General features: G+C 40.2%; 2 protein-coding genes across 2 annotated transcripts; one reads left to right on the plus strand and one right to left on the minus strand.

The window, feature by feature from the left end:
- Nucleotides 1-2,085: 2,085 nt before the first annotated feature.
- Nucleotides 2,086-5,942, minus strand: LOC129813033 (transmembrane protein 151B-like). Its single transcript, XM_055865168.1, has 2 exons — nucleotides 5,444-5,942; nucleotides 2,086-4,978 (listed from the first exon to the last, which is right to left on the minus strand). The coding sequence occupies exons 1-2, from the start codon at nucleotides 5,519-5,521 to the stop codon at nucleotides 3,554-3,556; spliced, it is 1,503 nt and encodes a 500-aa protein (XP_055721143.1). The 5' UTR covers nucleotides 5,522-5,942; the 3' UTR covers nucleotides 2,086-3,553.
- A 3,954-nt stretch (nucleotides 5,943-9,896) lies between these two features.
- On the plus strand, nucleotides 9,897-18,908 carry LOC129813034 (growth/differentiation factor 6-A-like). The gene is given in 3 exon segments (XM_055865169.1): nucleotides 9,897-9,923; nucleotides 9,925-10,315; nucleotides 13,160-18,908. Coding segments are annotated over 3 exon segments (1,422 nt in total). The 3' UTR covers nucleotides 14,164-18,908.
- Nucleotides 18,909-21,286: the final 2,378 nt, after the last annotated feature.

The following is a 21,286-nucleotide window of genomic DNA, read 5'->3' on the forward strand; positions in this document are numbered from 1 at the left end:
TGTCCATTTAGCCGAAGCTTGTTGCCATATAATGCATCCTCCACTTTGCAGAAATAAAGACAAAAAAATCAGTTAGCCACTGCAGGTAGGCCTGGAGCCTTTTAAATAGTAGGGCAATTCCATTCCATATCAATCAATTCATTGGACCTCATTTCTTCACTCACCCGTGAGAGAAATTGTATAAATGTGATTTCTAGGCCTGAATGACCAAGCTTTAAGGAGAGGTGCTCAAAGTCGACCCATATGGATCCCCTCAAATTGTTGCAGATATTGATGCCAAATACTAATGATACCATTACCCATTTTTTTTCTCCTTATTTGCATTCAGTTGAAAATCTAAAGGCATAACTCTGTAACCACTCACTTGCGTGCTATATCAAGGCCAACTTTCATGATACCATAATGAAACGACTGCACATATTTCTCCATGTCTTTGTAGTCTTTGGGTACACTGGGGAGTCATCCTCAGGTTCATCCTCATAGTCACTGTGCTCAGGATCCTTTTCATCATCTTCCTCATCCTGTACAGCCTTGGCGCCTCCTTTTTGCTGCTTTTGAACCTCACTTGATGAAGACCTGACCAGGTCTTAGCTGAACTCCAGCGTGTAGGGAGCTTGTGTGTCTCAATGGTCATGGAGGAACAACACAGCTGGCGAGTGTGTAGTGTCCAGTAAGGTCCGTGTCCAGGGTTCAGCAGCTTGTGGGTACTCCACCTTAGCAACTGTCTCAGGGCAAGTGCCTGTACAAACAATCCCTGCATGCTGTAGCTCCTTGAAAAAGTAGACATTTACAACACAATAAAGTTACAAAGGGCAGTCGATTGTGATTTTTTGGTAGAACAAGCTTTTAGGAAATCAAGAACTATATACATGTAATGTCATAGATGGGAAACATTGTTAACAGTTATGTTGGTGGTCCACTATGGTAATGCTAATGGTATGCTCACATTACAGTGAGGGTGTGGCCATGAGAGCACGTTAACTGGCTAATGAATGGCCCCACCCAGCAGTCTGTCGACCAATCGTGTTGTCATGCTGCGTCACGCTGTTGCTGAACTAATCGTCACCAAAGATTATGGATATACTGACAAGATACATGTCTCTCCGCCCTAGAAATAGGAGTCATTGTCCACAAAGCGTCATGACTGGCTGTCTAGCTCCCCCCTATCTTTTTTTTATTTTTAGATTGGTGGATACATCTCATTATTGTAATCATTTTTGAATATTCTATGAGGGTTGTTGACGGCAACCACCTGTATTCAATGGAGAGAGGGAGAGGCTATCCTACTATCCAATAGTGTTTTTTGACGACATTTCACATATCCTACTTATATCAGAACACTCCAGACAACTTAAGCATTACGAAACATATATTCGATCATATAAACCTCACGTAGCAAATAAGCTATTATTTTTTGTTGTTGACCAAATTCGATACATTGACCTCCATACAAAAACTTGGTGGGCAAAACAACGAAAAAAAGCCACCCGCTGGAGGGAGACAGATTTCCCGCTGAGTTGGGCCTCGCTCTTCATCAGCCATCACGCAATCCCTTCTCAAAGTCAGGGTATGGGTCGAGAAACCTGCCTATTTTCCTCGAAAGTACGTGATGTGTCTATTTCAAAGCTATACGATATTACAGTGAACAAGTTAATTATCTCACATATCTGAAGATATTCTTGTTCACGAAATCATGCTAATGTCCGTTTTTGAGCTAGCACTCAATTGTCTCCCATTCACTCCTTAAAAGAGAGTTTTCCTTGTCCAGAATAGCCCAGCCCAGAATGCACCGTGCCCATTGACCACGCATGGGCAACATTGACAATGGGCGTTTTCAATGGAGTTTGCCAATTTCTTCAAAAGTATCTCTGACTTGACCCGTGTGAAGCCTGCAACAGTCAAATCACTTCCGCGTCAAGTTTGATGATCCTTCAAATTAAAAGTCTGACATGTAAACGGTGAAAATTAATGTGAAGGCAAAAAATATGGAAAATGTGCACCATTATCATCATATCTTACCAATAATTTAGCACATACATTTCTAAGAGACATCATAGAGGAAAATACAATATGCACAAGCAAGAGTATAAGTATGTTGCTTTTTATTGGAAAGACAGTGTAAGTGTAGCCTAGTACAGGTGTATTTACACCTCATGAAAACCACACCAATAAATCACAGGCGTTTGGGCGACATTCTTGTTTTTTCCATAACATTTAAAATAATATTTTCCAATATTTCAATCAAAAACTTTAATCAGTATTTGTTCATGCGCTTTTTAAAATATATATATATTTTACCTAAATGTTGGTTTGTGATCAGTAACCCACTGGGCACACACTGGTTGAATCAACATTGTTTCCAAGTCATCTCAATGAAATGACGTTGAACCAATGTGGAATAGACATTGAATTGATGTCTGTGCCCAGTGGGAGGTTTATTTTTTCAATCATTCAAAGGATACAATGTGCCTCACAAACTGGTGACAGTGTATTTATTATTTGTGATTATTTTGTTGCAATATCTTATTTGCATTGCACAATACTATGGAATTACTTTCCCCATGTCATATTTTATGTATTTTCCAGACATGTTAATATACATATTTGTCAATTTGAACACATACTTGCTACAAAGTTTGAGAATAGATATACATTAACATTCATATACAATTCAACATTTACAGCTACAATTCATCATGTCTAGTGTGACCTTAAGTGATTATTAACAGATATTTGTCAGTTGTTGGAAAGAATTTGAGCCATGTTCTAACTCTTATTTGAAAATATGTCTCATGTGCTTCATATTATTAAACCAATGGGAAAACCAAAATCCCTCTGAAAAGTTTAGTTGTATAACTTGCAGGTGCCTTTGTTAAAAAGGTGTTGGGGCACCACTTGCAGATTAAGTAAGCAATGTTACATTTCAATAGCCTATGTGACTATCATATAGTGTTCAAAAAGAACTGATACAAACAAAAGGAAGTCATAGAAACTGTGCCTTTGATGTTTGTTTTCATTTGGCAGTTATCTCAACATGTTGGTTCCAATTATGAGAGAATGGTGAAGACATAGTTATTGCTGTTGATTTTTTCCCAGATTACTTTTATTTGAAAAACTTCTCTCTCAATGTGTTGAATAAATGTGTATTGTTATTTCATAATTAAGAGGAAGACTTTATGAAAGTATTTATGAAATGAATGCAAATACAATTATACTCAATACACTTATTAATGCATATAGAACATAGACTCCAGCATTCATCCCCACCGGCCTTGGCTTATGCCTAAAGTTTACAAAAAAATTACTTGACTGCATTGAATGTGTACATTTCTTTTTTGGTAACATCTCCATATTTTAGTGTTGTCACTGCCTAAATGTAACCCCTAGTGATCACTAGTTAAAAGGTATTGAGGGAATATGCACCTAAGATTTACATCTATCCAATCCCATTAACAATCTTATGCCATGAGGTTTTCTGTAGTTGTTAGTGTCACACGGGGCAAACATCTTTGTTCACACACAAAGTCATGCTATCTGTGAATACATTGCATTGTCATAGAGAGGTCTCCACACAGGAGCCATTCCTATGAAAGGACCTGTGATTGTGGCAGTTCTCACTACAGTGAAAAATTAGCACTGGGAAGCAGAGAGCATCTTGGTAATCTGGGGGGTCCTCGTCGTCAGTGGTTAGGCGCCCAGAAAGGCAGCGGGTGTTCTCACTGGGACTCAATTGCTCATCCAAACTGCTTCTACTCCTCCAGAAACAGCTGCGTCGCGATCCGTAACGCCGGCCCAAGGAGAAGCGGCTGCCACTGTAGGGCACCCGGCCGACCCGCGGGCTACTGCCGGTACATATGCTGAGGGCACTCCTGGAGAAAACAGAGGAGCTGCTCATTGCCCGGTGACAGCGCTCGCAGTTCTGTCTGAAACCGCCAAAGCCACCAGAGGAGCACTGGGCCAGTTCCATGAGACCGGCCTCAGAGTAGCTAGGCACTAACTGCTGGTTAGAACGGATGTGCCACTCCAGCTCTGTGCTGTCGATGGTGTTGACCCGGGGGATCCGGTGGCTGTAAGGGCGTTCATCGAGAGGCGTCATAGGGACGTAATCCGCCCCGAAGAGTTTCTCCACACGGTAATGGACGTAGGCAGTGCAGTACTCTGTGAAAACCCTCAGGGGCCACGATAAGGTGAGGAAGGATGCTGCCCAGAACACATGATGAGACACATACCATGGGTGGTGGTCAGGTTCAGAAAACACAATCACACACTCCTTTAAGTTAATGTCCTTCAGGTGCATCCCCTCCCGTGCCTCCATATAGTCATCAAGCCCTTCGTTGTCAGTGAAGAACCTTGCTCTTTGGGTGAGGTAGGAGTTCTCAGACTCCACATTAGCAAAACTAAAGCACTTGGTGAACCTCAGTTTGGTGAGTGGGGCCTTCTCCAGACCAAGCAGTTGTTTTGAGATGTCCTTCATCCCACAGTGACCATAGTCATAATCAGCCTCAGCCACATGGGTGTTGACCCGTTCGTGGTAGACCTGTGTGCTGGTGTAGGCGTCCCCATTACGATAGCGTGTGACCTGCCGAGTCCGTCTAACATAATGGTAGCTAATGGCCTTCCACCAGATGCACGGTTTCGCTTGCTGCATCCTTTGGATACGTTCATAAATGCCCTCTACATCCATTTTATGCTGCAGCTCACTCTTGGCATTGCAGTGCCAGCACTCCACCAAGTAGACCAGGTAGAGCATGAGCAGGAAGGCCAGAGGGATGTAGATGTATCCGTCAGAACAGGGGCTGTCATGGTACATCATGGACTTGCCTTTGAAGGCACTGTCAAAGGTGAGGCGAGTCACCTTGGTGACATGACACCACACCATGGCTCCCATGCAGCCGTACATGAGCATGGAGAGCAGTAGGCATTTCCAGAAGCTCTCTCTACACAGTGACTTGCTCAGGGATTGCTTCAAGGGCCTCTGCTGTTGATTCAAAGCATGCAAAAAAGAGAGGATACAGTGTTGGTAAATGTAAACGGACACACGTTACAAAATTCTAACCATTCAACATTTGATTCCTTTGAGGGCTTCCTTCTTCGATGAAGCTCCTATTTGATGCACAGCAAGGTAGCTCAGCTCTTACATTAATCAGTGTAAACCTATAGGCAATTGCAACATATAGCCTACCAACTCTTAATAGGAAAATACTTGGTAAATAGCTATTTATCTTGCAAATACTATTAACCAACATCAAATTATCAAAATAATTGTCATACCCCCTGATCGATTGTCATGAATATCCAATAATGTAGGCTATGCAACATCTGTGACATTCAACCAAAAACATGGAAGGGGTTGGGTGCTTTATGCCTGAGGTTATGAACATGTTTTATTATAGCAAGGCTTCTGGCAATTTTATGGCAGCATAATATGATATGAGAGTGGTACCTCTTCTCTGGTGTCTTCCTCGAAAACGGTGGTTGTACTGCTCTCACTCGCTGCCGCAGCGGAGGCTGGAGGGGACATTGTGGTACCGATTAGCAGTAGGGCGTTGAGTTGCGAATTGCGCTTCAATTGCTTGCTCCGACGTTGAGATAGTCGCTTGTATTTATCCAGTGTCCTTTGTTAATTTGCACACAAATAGCTTGATCTATCTGCTAATTATAGCCTTTATACCCCTTCAAGGCAGCAGCCGAGAGACCTGCTGGCAAACATTTCATCGGATAAAACATGCAGGTAACAGACCAATAAATGACCCATTCTGAGCTGTGATAAAAATGTCGCAATCAAGAAAACATTTATGACAGCGGCAACTTGCAAGAGAATCAGTCTATTTAGAATAGTGTTTGAATTCTCCCTCACTCAGATTGAGGAACGTGACCTTGTCGGTATGCTGAAGTCATACTGTCCACTAAGAATTTTGTAGTCAACCTGAACATATAGGGTCGGCTCATACACCTGTTATAATGCCTTTGTATAATATGAATAACAACCTAACAATAATAGCCCAATAATAATAATAATATTAGCATTACTAATACAAGCCTATAACAATACTACTAAAGCATTACTAATACAAGCCTATAACAATACTACTAATTCTAATTACACCTACTAATACTAGCCTTCTAATAATACTATGTAGGCCTACTATAGCCTAATTTAATGTATACTCAATACATAACATACATAAACACAACAAAACACAGCAAAAAATGGTAAGAAAACAAAAAGGGAAAAGCAAATAGCTACTTATATGGGCAAGACATGGTGAAATTGTTATGTTGGCTATGTTTAAAAAGAGATGTCTTGAGTGCAAGTTAAACTATTGTTCTGAAATGCAAACTCTAAATGAAACAGCAGATGGCATCGTATGCACATGTACAGTGCATTCGGAAAGTATTCAGACCACTTCACTTTTACCACATATTGATATGTTGCAGCCTTATTCTACAACTGATGAAATAGTTTTCCCCCCTCATCAATCTACACGCAATACCCCATAATGACAAGTGAAAAACAGGTTTATTGAAGTTTTTACAAATGTATAAAAAAAAAATGGAAATATCACATTTACATAAGTATTCAGACCCTTTACTCAGTACTTTGTTGAAGCACCGTCAAGTCTGGGCTCTGGCTGGGCCACTCAAGGACATTCAGAGACTTGTCCCAAAGCCACTCCTGCGTTGTCTTGGCTGTGTTCTTAGGGTCATTGTCCTGTTGGAAGGTGAACCATCGCCCCAGTCTGAGGTCCTGAGCGCTCCGGAGCAGGTTTTCATCGAGGATCTCTCTGTACTTTGCTCCGTTCATCTTTCCCTCAATCCTTTTTATTATTTTATTATTTCACCTTTATTTAACCAGGTAGGCCAGTTGAGAACAAGTTCTCATTTACAACTGTGACCTGGCCAAGATAAAGCAAAGCAGTGCGACAAAAACAACAACACAGAGTTACACATGGGACAAACAAATGTAGTCAATAACACAATAGAGAAATCTGTATACACTGTGTGCAAATGAAGTAAGGAGGTAAGGCAATAAATAGGCCAATAGTGGCAAAGTAATTACAATTTAGCAATTTACACTGGAGTGATATATGTGCAGATGAGAATGTGCAAGTAGAAATACTGGTTTGCAAAAAAACAAAAACAAATATGGGGTGAGGTAGGTAGTTGGTTGGATGTGCTATTTACAGATGGGCTGTGTACAGCTGCAGCGATTGGTAAGCTGCTCTGACAGCTGACGCTTAAAGTTAGTGAGGGAGATATAAGTCTCAGTGAAGATATAAGTCTCAATTTCAGTTATTTTTGCAATTCGTTCCCGTCATTGGCAGCAGAGAACTGGAAGGAAAGGTGGCCAAGTAGGTGTTGTCTTTAGGGATGACCAGTGAAATATACCTGCTGGAGCGCGTGCTACGGGTCGGTGTTGCTATGGTGACCAGTGAGCTGAGAAAAGGCGGAGCTATACCTAGCAAAGACTTATAGATGAATCCTGACTGGTCTCCCAGTCCCTGCCGCTGAAAAACATCCCCACAGCATGATGCTGCCACCACCATGCTTCACCGTAGGGATGGTGCCAGGTTTCCTCCAGACTTGACGCTTGGCATTCAGGCCAAAGAGTTCAATCTTGGTTTCATCAGACCAGAGAATCTTGTTTCTCATGGTCTGAGAGTCCTTTAGGGGTATTTTGCCAAACTCCAAGTCATGTCATGTGCATTTTACTGAGGAGTGGCTTTCGTCTGGCCACTCTACCATTAAGGCCTGAATGGTGGAGTGCTGTAGAGATGGTTGTCCTTCTGAAAGGTTCTCCCATCTCCACAGAGGAACTCTAGAGCTCTGTCAGAGTGACCATCGGGTTCTTGGTCACCTCCCTGACCAAGGCCCTTCTCCCCCGATTGCTCAGTTTTGAAAATGGTGCAATTCACGCATGTTTCTGAGCAATCGGGGGAGAAGGGCCTTGGTCAGGGAGGTGACCAAGAACCTGATGGTCACTCTGTGGAAATGGGAGAACCTTCCAGAAAGACACTCATCTCTGCCTCACACTACCAATCAGGCCTTTATGGTAGAGTGGCCAGATGGAAGCCACTCCTCAGCTCTAGGAAGATTCTTGGTGGTTCCAAATGTCTTTAATTTAAGAATGATGGAGGTCACTGTGTTCTTGGGGACCTTCAAAGCTGAAGAAATATTTTGGTACTCTTCCCCAGATCTGTACCTCGACACAATCCTGTCTCGGAGCTCTATGGACAATTCCTTCGACCTCATGGCTTGGTTTTTGCTCTGACATGCACTGTTGACTGTGGGACCTTATATAGACAGGTGTATGCCTTTCCAAATCATGTCCAATCAATTGAATTTATCACAGGTGGACTGCAATCAAGTTGTAGAAACAGCTCAAGGATGATCAATGGCAACAGGATGCACCTGAGCTCAATTTCGAATCTCATAGCAAAGGGTCTGGATACTTATGTAAATAAGGTATTTCTGTTTTTATTTTTAATACATTTGCAAACATTTCTAAAAACCTGTTTCTGGGGTATTGTGTGTAGATTAATGAAGAACAAAATTAATTTAATAAATGTTTTAATAAGGCTGTAATATAACAAAATATGGAAAAAGGGAAGGAGTCTGAATACTTTCCAGAATGCACTGTATGTGGAAAAACGAAGGCAGTAACAAGGCCTACAAAGTTGTTACATTGTTGTGTATGTTAACTGCGGCTATTTCTATTAACAGGCCTACTGAATTTCGCGCAAAATAGATCAGAATATTTATGGGTAATTTTCCTCTCCAATACATATACCAGCATTTATAAATAACTGAAAATTGGTAAATATTTACATTGAAATTAGGCTTATGTAAAATAGTTTCAGTATAGGCCCATAGACCTAACAATTATTAGTTAAGTCTATATATTTATACATCTATAAATAAACGAATACATGTTCATTAGCTGCGTGCACTGGAAATAATAACAGGTTATTAATCAATAGGCTACAGTGCATTCATAAGCTCACTATTTGGCAGTGGAGGAAAAAGTACCCAATTGTCATACTTGAGTAAAAGTAAAGATACCTTAATAAAAAACGACTCAAGTAAAAGTGAAAGTCACCCAGTAAAATACTAAGTAAAAGTCTAAAAGTTTTTGGTTTTAAATATACTTAAGTATCAAAAGTAATTGTAATTGCTAAAATATACTTATGTATCAAAAGTATAAATCGTTTCAAATTCCTTATATTAAGCAAATGTATTTAATTTAGGGATAGCCAGAGGCACACTCAAACACTCAGACATAATTTACAAATGAAACATTTGTGTTGCATGAGTCCGCCAGATCAGAGGCGAGGGATGACCAGGTATGTTCTCTTGATTAGTGCGTGAATTCCAGTCCTGCTATGCATTAAAAATGTAAGGGGGACTTTTGGGTGTCAGGGAAAATGTATGGAGTAAGAAGTACATTATTGTCTTCAGGCATGTAGTGAAGTAAAAGTACTCAAAAACATAAATAGTAAAGAAAAGTACAGATACCAAAAAATAAATACTTAAGCAGTACTTTAAAGTATTTTTACTTAAGTACTTTAACACTAGGCTACTGCTATTTGGCAACAACAACAAAAATCTACCAATGTATCTTAACTGTTTTTTACAGGTTCATAAACTATTAATAAACCCAATATACACGATTTATTAACAGTTTATAGATTCAATAAATCCTAGACCTACCAACCTTGTTAATATAAAGTGTTACCAAATATGAGTAGCTCATCACCTTGTCTGGGGAAAGAACAGGGGAGACACAAGCATCTTGATTTAAAAGGTAGCTTACAATTGCTGCTCCTCGCTAGGGGCGCTGGTTGAACACAGTGCAACAGAGAAGACAATGTAGCCACTCAGTGTCAGCCAAATCCATGATATTAACACAATCTAAAGAGCAAAGGGGAGTTTCCAAAGTAATCAAACCCGTCCAACTTTCTCATTTACAGCTATAGACCACTGAAAATGGATCCTATTAGGGCTGCTGCTCCTTTGCTATGGTTTTCCCTGTGCTTTGGGAATATTATGGAGACAGCGGTACTTGGATCATTGCAGTACCCCTCTAGCGCAGATGATAACGGGCATGTTTCACATCTGGATGAGCAGAGTCGGAGAAAGCCGACCGCGGTGTCCAGGAAAGACCCTCCGATAAATGATACTATCGTCCCCCATGACTATATGGTATCACTATACAGGACACTCTCTGAAATAGAGAGAAGAGGTCTTAACAGCAGTGTTCCTCGCTCCGCAAGACACGCCAACACGGTGACCAGTTTCGTGGATCAAGGAAAAGGTGGGTGAAAGTGATATCAGTAGCCTAGGCTTATTATTATTACTCGAGGTAGACTGTTAACCATGGTGGTTGTCATTTATTCTGGGTATGAAGGCTATTCATGTAGCTGTTTATACTGCATTTAATAAGTTATTTGTGATTAATTGGTTAACCTACAATCAATCAGTTATCCAAATATCTACAGTGCCATTTGCTGTATTATAGCTCAGCCTATGTGGACTAGCCCATGTTGGAAAAGGATATGGTAAATACGAGACTGCAAAGGCAACATGCAACAAGTGCTTTGGGTATGTTTACAAAAATGTCATAGGATTAACTTTTTTTCTCCATATAGTAATTAATTTATTAATTCATTAAAATCGCAACTCATCATTCAAAAAACATAAATTGCAATATCTTTAAAAAAACCCTAACAGCGAATTGCTTGACAATTTCCTTCAGCATCCATTATTTCTGAATGCATTAATTTCAAATGCGCTCCTATAGGCCTACACATTCCGACAACAATGACTTATTGAAAAGTCGAAAGTAATGTAGGCTACGAATGAAACATTATTTGGGACGATATAGTACATTTGTTTCACATTTATTTGGGAAATACTCGAAATACTTCCAACTAAATATGTAGGCAAATGTCTCCGATTTCCAACATCTGCGATGTATAAACCTCACTGGCACCTTGAGCTAAACACTTGGAAAAGGCCTGCTTTCCTCCAGTCCAGGTGTTGCTGATAAAAAAAGATACATGTAATTTAAAACTGGTGTTCAAAGATTGTCACAGAATATTTGTTTTAATAAATATACTGTTTCAGTAGGCCTATTCCATAACATTTTATTGCAAGAACAAGTCACTAAACTAGCTATGTCCAAAACACACGTATCCCTTAACTACAGTATATCCCAAACTATTGTTTTCTATTGGGCTATTGTGCATTTTTGTTAGTCAGGACTCGAATACATTTGTATGTAATATAAATAACACTGTTTTAGGATAATTTAAACCTATAAATGATAACAACAACAATAATGAAAACTATAATTATAACAACAACAACGATTATTAGAATTTTTGTTTGTAGGGACCTGTGTAAAATAATGATTTCTCTACTCCCTCTCTAAACATGTTATACTGTGTGTTAAGTAATGTGTTATTCTTTTCAAAGGAGTTCAGTCATTTACATTGTCTTTTTGAGGATTCCAAACTTGTTTTAATTATCAAACAAAATTAGGAGGTAAAAGTGCAGGTAGATTCCATAAAAGGCATGAATATCTTTTCTGTCTTGACGCAATATAATATAAATGCATCAATGATACAATAACTATAATTTTAGATCCCTGAAGAGTCATTTCTTGTATTTTGGTTTCAGAGTCAGCGATTGGTATTACAACAATATTATAGTTTTTTATTGATGTCATTTAGTGGGGGGGGGGGGGGGGGGGGGGCAATGTGCACCTGCATGTGATTTTGAATGTATTGCAATGATTTTCCTATTCACTTGACCCAATAAAACTCTGAGAGCAAGTTCACCTCAGGTACATGTAAACACAGAAGGGATGAAAAGAATCCAGGTTCATCTTTTATAAACTGAGACTACAGCATTGTCTGGGTTATGTCATTGTTTTGTCTAGCAAGCGGATATTTGCTAGGGTAGTCCTGCTCCCTTCACCTTTCATTGTCTGGGTATTTCACTTAAGCCTGCCTGGCTGGTCTTTCTCACAGGGGGACAACGGTTACAGATCCTCTGCATTCACCAAAGACTTGTGTGTTCTTTTCCAGCAGGAGCCTCACTGTGCACAATTATGTTTTATTTTGAGGTCCCTTCAATAATGCATCGATGACATGATGCCACAATCTGGCCTTGGATACTTATGGTACTCATCTGTATTGGAGAAGAAAGTCCCTTCATGTTTTACCATGGAACTGTGGTTGTGTCCTCAGGTTGCACTGTATCTCAGGACCTCATGCTTGGGCTGGATGTCAACATCAAAACTTTTGAAACAGTCTGTTCCCTCTTAGCAAGCTTTCCCCACTGCCACATCTCATGGTTGCAACTGTGGTATGGCTGATATACTGTGAATAGCTGTTACGTGCCTATTTAAATTATCAGCGGAGAGGAGGACGTGGACTTGACTAACACATTAGAGATGCATAGAAATTATTTAAAGATTCTACTGTCTTTCCTTTTCATGTATGTGATACCTCATCAGGAGGTGAGTGCCAGGTCGCTATCTGTTTGTGGATTACAGCTGTATGTGCACCCAGAACGTTATGAAATCCGAACATTACACTAAACTTACATTACATTCCCATCACTTTGGTGTGTTAAAATCTCGAAAGCCACCACTCTGAAATGTATGACTATGGACAGAGGAAGAGAGGGAGTTGAGGCCACTTCAGTTTAAATTTCTCCAGTGTCTCGCCAAGCCCTCCGCTCACTCAATCAGTGTAATTAGTGCATTCTGCCAAGGGCTTGGGCCTGACTAGAGGTCAGCCAAGTGCTTTCCTCCTGGCCTGCTCCTGCGGCTTTCGTCAGCTCTGTTGCTTGCATGTGGACTCAGGCGATTCAGGCCCAAACAGTATTCCCACCAAGGGGGACACACACAGACAGCACTTCATGTTTTCTGTCCACCTTAGAAAGCCACTGCATTTGACCAAAGGGGCGTTTCTGCCAAACGTTGAATACTTGTTTACATATGGTCACAGACACTCAAAGAGATTTAAGTCGGCTGACGTCCAGTGCTTGATTTCGTTTACCACCCTCTTTTTGAGTAACTGTGTTTTAATAACTGTGTATGTGTTGGTGTGAGATTCAAATGACTAGCCTGTGTTTTCTTCCCCTACAGATCCCTCCTCCTGGGGAAGTGGCCAGCGCTATCTCTTCGACCTCTCCAGCCTGTCCAGGACAGATGAGATCGTGGAGGCAGAACTGAGGATCCTGAGAAAGCCACCGCTGGATCGCCTCCCTATGCTGACATGGGGCAGGAACCTTTATCGCCTCCTCCTCTACACATGTTCCTCTAAGGGGAACTCTGGGAGACGGCTGCTGGACTCCAGGACAGTCGACGTTCTGGACCGCGAGCCTCCGAAATGGGATGTCTTTGACGTGTGGGCCAGCGTGAAAGCTCGGTGGAGGAGCCACAGGACAGCAGCGGGCAATGACCTCCTCGTGGCCTGCTTTGACCTGCTGGTTGTTTCAGAGTTGACCAAAGAGGCATCCAACCCTCTTACAGTAGGGCTGGGACGCCGGTCTCGGCAGCCCCAGGAGAGGGCCTTGCTGGTGGCTTTTTCTCGCACCCGCAGGAAAGAGAACCTGTTCAAGGAGATCAGGGAGCAGATGAAGGCAGTGCGAAGAGACTTGGGTTTTCTGGACCCTTCGGACCTCTCTGGTGACGTGATTGGTCACCTACCCAGGCGACGCCAACGCCGGACTGCCCTCACCGGCCGATCTATAGGCGGAGCTGGTGGGGGAGGAGGGGGAGGTGGTGTTGGAGGAGGAGGAGGAAGGGGCGTTGGAGGCGGGGGGCGCAGGAAGACTCGCTGCAGCCGTAGGCCGCTCCATGTCAACTTCAAGGAGTTGGGCTGGGACGACTGGATCATCGCACCGCTGGATTATGAGGCGCACCACTGTGAGGGCGTGTGCGACTTTCCGCTGCGCTCACACCTGGAGCCTACGAATCATGCCATCATTCAGACACTTATGAATTCTATGGACCCTGAATCCAGCCCGCCCAGCTGCTGTGTCCCCTCCAAACTCAGCCCCATCAGCATCCTCTACATTGACTCTGGCAACAATGTGGTCTACAAGCAGTATGAGGACATGGTGGTGGAGAGCTGTGGCTGCAGGTAGCATGGCAACAGATAGGGGTGGTGGTGCAAGTCTTGCGTGGCGCTAGTCTCGTCATTCTGGAATTTTGGACTGGTGCTTGCAAAGAGCGGAGTCTGATTGTTTTGTGGGAAAATACGTTGGTGGTTTAAAGCGCTTCTTAACACTCGCCTCCCCCTATCTCTTCCCCCTAAACCAGCTGTATTTTGTGATTTGTTGAAAAAAGTACAGACAAGTATGCTCATTACTGATCTGCCTCTGCTTAAGGGGAACATAATATTATTTGCTGCTTAATTTATGAAAAACGTGTCATTGAGCTGCCATTTTATTTCTTGAGCTCTTTAGCATTTTTTTTTACTCATAACATGCTCTGGCTCTCTCTAGTATCTCTCTCTCTCGGTCCCCATGGCTCTGCATGTTGTTCGATGCTGTCAACTTCAGTAAATGTCTGCTATGCTTCTGACTTTGGTTCTAGAACACTGCTTTAGTAGTGTATAAAACATCAGCCCTAGCTTTGAATTTACTGAGCAGCAGACAGAATTTGTTGGGATGAATAACAAGCCCAGATTTATAGCGTTATGATAACAGTGTTAGAGTACATTTGTGTGCCTATATGGAAAACTCAAAATAACATTAAGTCAATTATAACATCTCACAAGACATCTGTCCAATAAACTGCTCCCATTGTGCTTGCTCTTACCAAAAAACAAAATTTCAAATGTATGGGAGGACACAATCAAAAAGGACTTTTGTATATTGCAGTTTGCAATTGCAGCACATAGCCTACACACTTCTTACTTAAGACACTACCGTCATCTCTTGGACATGGTTAAAATATAGTTTTTTAGATAAATGCTGCGCTCGGTGTTGTGAGAAACCTGGATATTATTATTAATCTTTTCAGCAGGACAGAGAACGTCACCCATTTTCTGGAGTTATCAAATCAAATCAAATGTATTTATATAGCCCTTCTTACATCAGCTGATATCTCAAAGTGCTGTACAGAAACCCAGCCTAAGACCACAAACAGCAAGCAATGCAGGTATAGAAGCACAGTGGCTAGGAAAAACTCCCTAGAAAAGCCAAAACCTAGGAAGAAACCTAGAGAGGAACCAGGCTATGAGGGGTGGCCAGTCCTCTTCTGACTGTGCCGGGTGGAGGTTATAACAGAACATGGCCAAGATGTTCAAATGTTCATAAATGACCAGCATGGTCAAATAATAATCACAGCAGTTGTCGAGGGTGCAACAGGTCAGCACCTCAGGAGTAAATGTCAGTTGGCTTTTCATAGCCGATCATTGAGAGTATCTCTACCGCTCCTGCTGTCTCTAGAGAGTTGAAACAGCTAACAGATAAGCTAACAGTTATCTGCTGTAGAAAACCTCTGTCTATCAGCCGAAGGAACAGTGATCTTTAGTTAGGGGTATGGTAAGGGTCCCATTTACACAGCTAACTTCCATCAGTAGTTGTGTGTCACCATGCATTTGCTTATATGCACTCTATGTCATTACATAGATCATTATTATGCAAAGATCCAAGGTATATGATATGGAATATTTAACAGGTGACATGGAGAATTTGAAATATATTTTTATGGCACGAAGACTGATTTATTATTTCTTGCAACTGAGAAAAGTTAGATTTTGTCAGGGCAGGCTATGTACTACCGCTGGTAATGTATATGACTTAAACAAGCAGATCCCATGATCACTTGAGATTGAAATGGCGATTCAACTCCCTGTAAACAGCACAGACAAAATAGGCTATAATGTCCATAGGAATTCCTTGTTAATCAGTGAAATGGAATATTGAAATTCACTTTTTAGCACTTCAGGTACTGAATTATAAGAGCACATGATTTTGCAAAATAATATTGATCAAACAGATACGTGTGTTGGTCTTTGGATGTAATTTTCACTTATTGAGTTTTATTTTTCAGTTCACTCTACTTGCATATTAGCCTGGTGGTCCAGATATGTTTGTGCTTTAGCCAACTCTTCGCTGCCGTGTTTGTTCATTGTCATTCCAAACGTAGGTATCACGGCAAGACGTAAGTTAACACCTGCTTTTCCAACGTGGTAATTACGAGTAAACTCCCCACTGTATAATATTTCACAAATCCCAGATGAATCACATTAACACAAGGTAAATAAATATGCACATTCAAGACATAGGAAACAAAACTACTTGCAATGAGTAAACTAGGCACAGGTCATATGTGATGTCCCCAAGAGAGAACTGTTGGACAGATGTTTCATAGTATTGGTAAAAGCCTTTTGCTTTAAACTCTCTCGTGAACGCTTTGGTTGCAACGCTGTTTGTGGTAACGTCATATCACTGAGTCTCAGTTTAAATTGAATTATATTTCCTGTCATTCCACGTTAAACTCAATTTCTTGAATTTAATTTGAGATTAGCGAACCCTTCTACATGACCCTAGCCTGGTGTATTGAGATCTATAGATTATTTTCTTGAAGTAGATATATTTCCATCTTTTTGCACAAACGGCAAAATAGGTGATACTTTGACTAAAGACTGCATTTCTATGTATGGGGAGTATTTGTACTGATATACAATATGTGAGTCAAACGTAATGTACTAATATCAAATTTGAGCGTTTGCTGCTTTTGTTTGAAATTATGTTTGTTAAAATATTTCATTTACTTTCTAACCAAAATCCAAAGCAGCTTTCTTGTATTTTGTTCTACATTTTTTCATCCAAACCAGAGATTGTTTATTTTTTATGGTTTTCTTTCACGATTATGTTCAACCGATTTGGTTCTTTATGAATTAAACAAATCCATCTAAAATGACTATATTGGCATTTTGAACTAAGGACTATGCTCAAAAACAAACCGACCGCAAGAAAATCTCTGCTTGTGGTTTATTTTCAAACAGCAGAGGAAATTCAGTGGCACAATCTCCAGGAGGTAGATAATACAGCTCCCCCAACATAATTGATATCACCTAACAGACATTGAACAATAGCAAAGTTTCCATCAATTTGCCATAATTTCTATAAATGTTTAATACAATTCAAACATTAGTCAAATAAAAAGGGTGCGTAAGGATATAACTTCCTGTAAACTCCCCTATTGTACACATTTTCTAAGTAAAGTGGTTACTATTTTCGCTGATAGTCACAGTTCGCATTTTCAAAAAATAGTTACTCTCCTTTTTGAAGATAGTTTCAACTGCAGTGACATTCTGCTCAGTGGAAAACAGTTACCATAGAAGCTTCTTGATTAGCATGTATACACTTGATCTAAATTACATAAATATGGCAAAGGATAATTAAACAAAAGTGTCAGGCAGAAAATAAATCCCAAAAGCTAATGTGGTCCAGAGAGTAGCTCCTCTGGTATGCTGTGCCTTGATATCAGAAACATTTCTATGTGTCTGCTTTGCTTGTATCCATGTCCTATTACAACTACTTTGTACAATTGCTTTTTTCTGTTTCTTTGTGAATCATCATGCCAAACACATTTTCATAAAAATGTCAGGACAAGGCAGTGATTGGATTGTTCCATACTTCATTGCATGTTTACTTCAGCAAGCTTGTCTTAGCACGTCCACTGTCTTGAAATAGTATTCACACCCTGCACAGTTGTCACATATAGCTGCACATTTTGTGACTGTGACTAAACTTAAATCTGCTTGAAAATCTGTGGCTGTAAATCAATGATCACCATTCAACTTGACAAAGATTGAGCAATTTTGCCAAGAACAATTGACACATGTTGGGATGTGCTTTGAGTGTGTGGAGTGTTGTGGAAATCTTTGGGGAAAAATGCCTCAAAATCACAGACTCTAAGCCTAAGGCAAAAAAAGGTGAAAGCTGTGCAATGGTTAGGATGGATGTTGTTTCCAGACTCATGGAGGCTTCATCAGTACAACGTGTTGCTGTGAATGTATGACTGCATTCTGTCTCGAGATCTGCATGCTTAATTCTAATTTAACCATATTATCAGTTGCAGCTTGATCTAGCAATGTTAGATAGAGTTAGTATCTGTTAACACTGACATCTTTTTTTTGTAAGCACATTTATTCGTTATTGAAGTGAGATTCTGATATGAAATTCCCAGTACTTAACATCTATGCAATGTGTATTTCCCCATCATTTTGCTCCTACCTATTCAAATATGCAGTCTTCCCCATTCTTTGAAAGGGAAATTCGGAAAAAGGTAGCCTTTCCCTTTCTTTCCCCTCCTTTTTTGAACAAGAGAGCATTTGCTTTCTGGCAAAAACCCATATGAAGTTCACAAACACAAATTGTATGAAAGACATGTATGAGGATTATAGTACAAGTAAAAGCTATTTTGTTGAGAAGGGAAATGTTTGAGATTTAACCGTTAGTTCTACATGTGTTCATGTAAAGTGCACTGTGTGTATGTATGTATTCTATGGGTTATAAAGGTCTGTAAATATTGTCATTGTAAATTAACTGTAAACAGCTCTTTTCTCTTTTGGAAATATCTTATAGTAGTATATATTTGAAAAATAATATGTAAGCACACTTTATCCTCATTTTCTGTTCACCTGTTTTTTTGTACAGATTATTTTATTAAATATTGTATTGATGATAATAATAATATGTATAATCTTCCTGTCCTCCTGACTGTAAGTGCCATTGAGAGCCTTCGTAATACTGGTAAGAGCAAAACTGTGATAACCACAGTCTTCCCTGTATGGCACTAGCTAGATTTGAAACATAGACATCAATGGAGACAGGAGCTTTTGACCTTGGGACAAAAATAAACAATAGTTGATGTTGTGGGATTTGGATATGTCATGATGTAATTTTGTTATAACAATTTGAGGGAGGCTGAAAGTAAGCTATCTTAATATCATAACAAAACATAACAAAGGAAAACAATACAGGGACTTGGTAAAATTATGATTTGTTGCAGACGATGGTGGAACAGGAAAGAACCAGAAAGAGACCTGCCCCACTAAACATTAAACAGTAATACTTGTTTGATTTGCCACAATTCAATCCACCAGTGCAAGATTACTACATTTCCCCCCACAAAATACCATTGTCTCATGGTTTAAATCAAGTATAAGCAAATTAAGGGTTTTTGTCATTCCCTTTAAATGGGGGCCAAAGATGGAGATTAAAGTAGGCTTGGTTTACACAGGGATTCTTTCCTTCAATATCTCCACAATGCAGCTGGTGATGGTTCTCTACAGACATGTTTCCCTCTGTTTCCCATAAGTAAAAACTAGCTTGGGGTTTGGGTACGGTAAGATATATTTACCTGAAGCAGATCTTTGAGCATGCACAGGTGCCTCGGCTGTCAGTCCATGGTCAATACCAAGTTCCTTGACAGATTTTTTTTTATTATGACCACGAAGCATGTAACAATGTGCAGACAATGCTTAAACCAAGATTTAGTCCTCAGAATAACAATGTTGCCGGCATTGTATAACTAACGTCAGTTTCTCCTTCCACTGGCCAAAAAATGATATACTTGGGATACTGCATTTCCCCAGTGGCAGTCTTGGAATCCATATTTTCACTCAGCTCGTTTGAAATGTAGGCCCGCTAGGTGAAATGTGAATCCAATACCTGTTTGAAGACTTGGTGGTTAAGACTTAAATTCAATGTTTAGTTTAATCCACTGGTGTCATTCCTGAGCTTGAGTTTATTTCATTCAAGCAAAAACCAAATGGGAACTTGTTGAAAAACATTTTTGATCTTAGATGACTTTGCCCAAAGGCAATTCAAGAACCTTATCCGTTTACAGTCCTAGAATTTGCAATCCTTCAGTTGCCAGCAAGCCCAACACATCCTTCCAGACCCAAAAATGGCTGACAACTTAAAGTTATAAATGCTTTCTCTGACAAAAGCAAACTCTTACTTCCAAGATTATATATTTCTTTGCTCAAATAATAGTCTTGGTTATTGCATTCAAAACACAGGGATTACCTTCACTTAAGCGGTCAAGAAATGGTTAAATTCCAATAATTTACCAGATTCTGAAATGACATTAATTAAAGTACTGCTATTCTGGCAACTTGATATTTATACACTAGCAGAAATAATTGCAAAGTATTTTGGCTCATATTTTGACTAAAATGAGTAGGAGTGCTGATCTAGGATCTGCCCCCCCCCCCCCTGTCCATATAATCAAAACTGATCCAAGATGAGAAGTCCCACTCAAGACTCTTTATGAATATGGGCCCTGGAGTCTGTTTTAGGTCCCTGCCTCGGTTCAACCCAACTGAGGGAAATGCCACTACATCTTTAGAATGGGGATAACTGTCCTGAATCAGTTCTTGTGTGTTTTGGCTGCACATTTCTGTCTCTATTGGCATTTAGTTGTACTTTTATGGAAGAAATTGACTATTAACCTCTCCTAAAGAGGCAGGAAGTAGTCACAGGATTTTCTGAATTGTGGGCAATTTGATAAAGGGACCATGCCATTGCTTTAAATGGATACGCGCAAATGAGAGAAAATATTAACTCAGACACCACTACAAATCAAATCAAATCAAATTTTTATTTGGCACATACACATGGTTAGCAGATGGTAATGCGAGTGTAGCGAAATGCTTGTGCTTCTAGTTCCGACAATGCAGTAATAACCAACAAGTAATCTAACCTCACAATTCCACAACTACTACCTTATACACACAAGTGTAAAGGGATAAAGAATATGTACATAAAGATATGAATGAGTGATGGTACAGAACGGCATAGGCAAGATGCAGTAGATGGTATAGAGTACAGTATATACATATGAAATGAGTAATGTAGGGTATGTAAACATAAAGTGGCATAGTTTAAAGTGGCTAGTGATACATGTATTACATAAAGATGGCAAGATGCAGTAGATGACATAGAGTACAGTATATACATATACATATGAGATGTGTAATGTAGGGTATGTAAACATTATATTAAGTGGCATTGTTTAAAGTGGCTAGTGGTACATTTTTACATAATTTCCATAAATTCCCATTATTAAAGTGGCTGGAGTTTAGTCAGTATGTTGGCAGCGGCCGCTAAATGTTAGTGGTGGCTGTTTAACAGTCTGATGGCCTTGAGATAGAAGCTGTTTTTCAGTCTCTCGGTCCCTGCTTTGGTGCACCTGTACTGACCTCGCCTTCTGGATGATAGCGGGGTGAACAGGCAGCGGCTT

This window comes from Salvelinus fontinalis, chromosome 16 (assembly GCF_029448725.1).
Source record: "Salvelinus fontinalis isolate EN_2023a chromosome 16, ASM2944872v1, whole genome shotgun sequence".
Classification (NCBI taxonomy): Eukaryota; Metazoa; Chordata; class Actinopteri; order Salmoniformes; family Salmonidae; genus Salvelinus; species Salvelinus fontinalis.

What these genes read in the sequence shown, in the direction of transcription:
- LOC129813033 (XM_055865168.1), bottom strand. Translation starts at nt 5,521, where the DNA reads ATGTCCCCTCCAGCCTCCGCTGCGGCAGCGAGTGAGAGCAGTACAACC. An exon ending in AGGAAGACACCAGAGAAGAG is followed by an intron (nt 4,979 to 5,443) that starts GTACCACTCTCA and finishes TTGAATCAACAG; the next exon opens with CAGAGGCCCTTGAAGCAATC.